The sequence below is a fragment of the Peromyscus maniculatus genome, chromosome 2 (genome assembly GCF_049852395.1).
Source record: "Peromyscus maniculatus bairdii isolate BWxNUB_F1_BW_parent chromosome 2, HU_Pman_BW_mat_3.1, whole genome shotgun sequence".
NCBI lineage: Eukaryota > Metazoa > Chordata > Mammalia > Rodentia > Cricetidae > Peromyscus > Peromyscus maniculatus.
The window spans coordinates 157,476,005-157,481,144 of record NC_134853.1 but is presented as its reverse complement, the minus strand read 5'-3'; the positions used below and the strand labels follow the sequence as shown (position 1 = coordinate 157,481,144).

At 52.7% G+C, this 5,140-nt stretch overlaps 1 protein-coding gene across 1 annotated transcript in view; it reads right to left on the bottom strand.

Moving 5' to 3' along the window:
- Positions 1 to 774: 774 nt before the first annotated feature.
- Positions 775 to 5,140, bottom strand: part of Pla2g2d (phospholipase A2 group IID) — a 5,551-nt gene continuing 1,185 nt past the window's right edge. Inside the window, exon 3 of the mRNA XM_076565522.1 lies at positions 775 to 4,604. Within this exon, the coding sequence (XP_076421637.1) occupies positions 4,459 to 4,604 (146 nt within the window). The 3' untranslated portion in view covers positions 775 to 4,458. The remainder of the gene's footprint in view (positions 4,605 to 5,140) is intronic.

The following is a 5,140-nucleotide window of genomic DNA, read 5'->3' as shown; positions in this document are numbered from 1 at the left end:
ATTCCTGAAGTTTCTGTAGTGCAGGGAACAACACCTAAGTCTGAGGCAGAGGGGAAGGACAGGGCTCCTGGGTGTTTGATAGGTGTACAGAGCTTCCCACCCCTTCCCCACAGGGCATTCCTTGGTAGACCTGGACTGGAGGGATCTGGGAGCCTAAGAGATACTTCCTCCTGAAGGAGAGATGAGCAGAGGACACCCTGGGAGTCTCTCCCTCTTTTCTGCTTCTTGCCCAGTTTCAGTAATAGAAAATTTGTTCAGAAGAAGTCTCGGACATGTAGGTCTCCTCTTGCCTTGGGGTCCACAGATGTGGCTGCCTGAGGCTCCATCTCCCTATAGCAGTCCTGAGTCCCATGTCTTCACCTGCGCAGTAATCATATAGCTGCAAGGGAAGCACAGCTCCGCGGCATGCCTTGTCTTCCCATTAGCACATCTCAGTGCTCAGGCTTGTCACTCTGGCAGCAGCCCCTACTATCCTGATTCTGTCAGCCACTTGTCTTCTGGGACACTGACAGCCCCTTGGTAGAGAGTCACAGTGTCACAAACACAGACACATGTGTGTCTTTCCATGGTAGATTCACAAGCCACAGTCCACAAGCAACATTAGCATGCGTTGGGTTCGTTATCTGTAGTATACCAAGTAATCCTAATTTCCCCTGGTAGCATGGCCATTGGCCATCATGGGTGTTACGATACAGGGTGCAGGAGGTCTTGGAGGGTTGGGCCAAAGTGCCCTGGTGGGTGAGGGAGACATGCCAGGAAGACGCAGCGACGGGTGGAGCATTGGAAAGTTTATTCACACCTTGCAGACATGGCATCCATGTGGAAAGTTTATTTTGGGGGGAGGATAGAAGGAATAGAGGGATGGAGAGAGAGAGAAGAGAGAGAGAGAAAGAGAAAGGGAGGGAAGAGGGAAAGCGGAGGTGTGCACACCTCATGGCGAGAAAAGGAGGAAGGAAAAGAGAAAGAAGAAGGGAGGGGTTTTTCCTTAAAGGAGGCTTCTCCGTAAAATGATGTCAGGACACTGGGCAGCCCCAAGGGGCGGTTCAGAATGCTTACAACGTCATTTTATTCCCATCTTAAGTACTGATATTAGCTCTCGGGTCACACTCCACACTTCAAAGAGGACACAGAATGGCTGGAAAGGAGTTAAAAAAGGCTATGGAGCTCAAAGACCCCACTGGAGGCAGAGAGGGGTACAGAGGCAGACACCGCAGGTGGCCAGCTAAGATATTCAGAAGCTGTTGGGGGGAGGGGAGGCGAGTGCTGGAGGCCAGCTGAGCCACAGAGCTGGGCCAAGGTAAATTGAGGCAAGACAAGGACCCAGCAGCAATTCAAGTTCTCTTGAGCCACACACCAGGATGGCCAGAGAAAGGCAGTGCGGTCAGTTGGCCCTCCTTCTGTGAGGTCCAGGAAAGGGCGCTGCAGTTACATCCTTTCCAAGTCTGATGTGTTCTATAAGCTCATGGGCCTGACTTTTCTTTTCTGTTTTATTTTGTTTATTTGTTTTTCCTTTGAGTCTCTAGCCCAAGTTAGCTTTAACTCAATAGGTAGTTGAGGATGACCTTAAACTACCCGCCTCTGTACCCCCCCACCCCCACCCCCTCACACAACATTTCTCTGGGTTGCCCTGGCTATCTTGGAACTCACTCTGTAGACCATGCTGGCCTAGACCTCAGATTCCCCTTGCCTCTGCCTCCTGAGTGCCAGGATTAAAGGCATGTGCCAACACCTTCCAGTGACCTTGAATTTCTAATCCTCCTGCCTCTACCTCTAGAGTGCTGGGATTACGGGTGTTCAGGGCCACACTCCATTTTATTTGTTGGTGAGGGTTGAACCCAGGGCTTCGCACATGCTAAGCAAGCACTCTGCTGTCTGAGCCATGTCCCCAGCCCCACTGATGTTGATATGTTAATGTGCTCACTCCTTTCCAATTTACCTTGACAAGTTCATAGGCAGGACTCCCTTATGCGCACGAACAAGATGCTTAACATTCTGTGCCTCGTGGGTCTTGCTGAACAGGTGGCAGTGTCTGTGTGCACAGAAAGATTCTGCCATCCCGCCTCAGCATTTGCTCAAAACAGAGGGAGCTGCTACTTTGTAACGACACAGAGTACTCAGCACAAGGCGCAGCCGCCAAGCTGATGTCCGCAGACCATGGAATGCTAGTCACAAGCGGGATCTGCACTTCTTCTCAGGGACAGCTAAATTCATGCTAGTCCGGACCAACCAGGGTACCAGCTCAAGCTTGGGGTGGCTAGTCCCTAGGGAAAGTTGGCTTCCAGGTAGAAGAGACAATATCACTCTACTGTCTGGAGGTCTGGAGGACCAGGACTGCAATGGAGCCATGGGGAGCCTGCCCAGGAGGAAAACCAGAAGAGTGGGAGAGGGCAGTCCGTCAAGGGGCAAGAAAAAAACCAGGCTCTGAAGACATCAAGACACCCAAGAGCCAATCTGGGAGGCAAGCTCTTGACACTTGTCACCCCACATCCACCATGGCACCCCCGATTTCCAGTCCCACCCCCACTCTCTCTGTTTCTTTTTTTCTGAGATAGGCTCTCATGTAGCCCAGGCTGGCTCGATGTAGCTAAGGATGACCCCAGGCTTCTGACCTTCCTGCCTTTGCCGAGTGCTGGGGTTACAGGCATGCACCATGTCTCTTATGCACTGCTGGGAACCGAACCCAGGGCTCCCTGCATGCCCTCAGGCACTGTGCTTCGAGTTGTGTGGACACTAACATTACTGAGCTCACATTGACTGCATCTCCTTCCTGTTGTCCTTTCTACCTTACACACAAGGAACTAGGGAGTCCCTTGGCGGTGTGTTTAGTCACTGGCTTTGAACTAGTCCGTTGGGGTCTGCAGATGACCCCACAAAAGACCACCATTAACGTATGCAAAAGCCAGAGTGTTTATCTTTTGAGAGAAGAATTCCTGCATGCAGGGGTCAGCCACACAACATGTCGATGACTCCCCGGAAAGAAGCTCGCAGGCTCCTTTTATAGACAACCAGGAGGGGATTAGGTCATCCAAAACATGATTGGCCAAGTGAGCAGCAGACACACTAATATATTTCTGATCGGCTGAGGCTGTACGTGCTGAATCATGCCTGGCATGCACTATCTCCCTCTCCTGCCTAATCAGAAACTGAGACCTAAACAGAAACTCAGGCCTAGTAGAGGCTGGGGCCCGGAGAACCCCACCACGGTACTGCCGTGGCTTCCCAAGCCACCTTCTTGTCTCAGCCTTTGATACTACCATGTCAAGCCTGAATTTGTTTTTACTAGACTTTAAAAATAAAGTGGCAGTTTTTAGTGCATTGTAGGCCCTGTCCCCAGCACACACAGCTTCCTACTCTCATGGTCTTCCACTAGAGTGGGCATTTTGACAGTGGGAACTTGAACCCAGAGCCCATAGCTGGGAATTCTTTGTACTCTGCCTCACTGGGGTTTTGGGAAGACTGCTCTGTCATGTGTTGCTGTGTGTCACGGGCTGGAGGGTGTGGGTGGTTCTAGGTGCCCTGAGCCCCATGGCTGGAAACACAGCTAATCACACAAGCATGACAGTTTTTCTCTGAAACCTTTGTTACCAGGCAAATACCAGCTCAGCCCCCTCCAGATGGTCCCTTTTGCCAAATTCTGCAATCTCAGTAGCAGCGGGAACAGAGGTAGGCTGAATCGGTTTGAGCCGAAAAGGCTACCTACCCAGTGGAGGCACCCCTCAAACCTAGCTGCTCTCTCCCTTTTAAAAGGACCCTCATCCTCGTTCAGATGGGAGGCTGATCTTCCACAGATGCCTTCTCCTGATCTGCCACCCTCTTGATTCTGCCACCGATGAACACACACTTTCCTGGCTACAGCATCGGCTCTGCATTTTGTAATTAGGTCCATGGTTCCCGGAGGCAGGAAGAACATGAGGACAGTGGACTCTCCTGTTACCTGCCTGCTATGTGTCTCCCTAGAGGTGGGCCAGGAGTCAGGGGTTCTTGTGCCAGTGGTTTATTGAGAGGGTTCTTTGGAGAAACTTTGCAGAGAACCAGGGAAGGACACCGGTCCTGGGAAGAGATGAGCCCCTGGGACACCTCACCACTCTGGCCTCAGGTGACGCGTGGGGTGTTATGCCACCAGACATCCAGCACCAAGAAGCCCTTAGAACTGGAGAGAAGGGCCAACCCAGAGAGGCTTCCAGAGGAGGAGCCCCCAGCCTACATTGCAGCAGGAGATCCCAGAGACAGTACAAATAGACAAGAAACAGCAGGCCAGGCCCCATCACCTGGAGCAACAAGACCGTAGCTTCCCCAGTCCTCGAGGGCAGGCCCTTTTGCAAGGAGGGCTTTAAAAGCCAGCTGGTCCAGGAGACTAGGCACTGGGGTGTCGGGCAGCAATCCTACGGGACTTCAGTGCTCCAGATGCCCTGGAACAGGATGGAATCCAGGAGACGGACGGACGGACGGTGGGCTCTCCTAGCACGTAGGAGTCTCGCCCTTGCAGTGGGGTCGCCAGTAGTAACGCAGGCGCTTGTTGTAGCTGTTCAGATTTTGCTTCAGGCACAAGGCCACCTCCTTGTCACAAGCACACAACCCCTTCTCACACCAGCTCCCTTTGTCAGCTGTGGGTGGGAGAAACAGGGATGGCTCAGTATCTGTCCCTCCCTGAGACTGCCTGCGGGTGTAGAGGGGGTCCTGAAAGCAACACAGAGTTCCTGCTCATCTTTGGTGACACCCCCCAGCCCCAAACAGCCTCTCTGATTGGACAGTGTGCATGTCCTCCATCTCCCTGTGTCCTCACTCCTTTACCCATCATCCCAGCCATTCACTACACGGTCATTGAGCAGCTCCCGAGAGGCTGGTCCTGGAGGGGGGAAGCTAACCCAAATGGACAGGTGGGAAGGCAGGTGGTGGAGGACCACAGAATGACCAAAGAAACAGCAGCAAGCAGAAGCATGGGAGAAGCAGGCCTGCAAGAGGACCAGGCGGTGTCAAGGTGTCATCCCAGCTCAGATCACTGCTCCTTCCCAAAGCCGAGGTTACAAACAGGTGTCCCCACAAGGGGAACATTTGTGTTAGCGTCCACAGCTCCATTAACCTTAAGGTGAGCTGTTATGGGGTCCAACAGCGGTAAAAGGGAAGGCCATATTGGGGATAC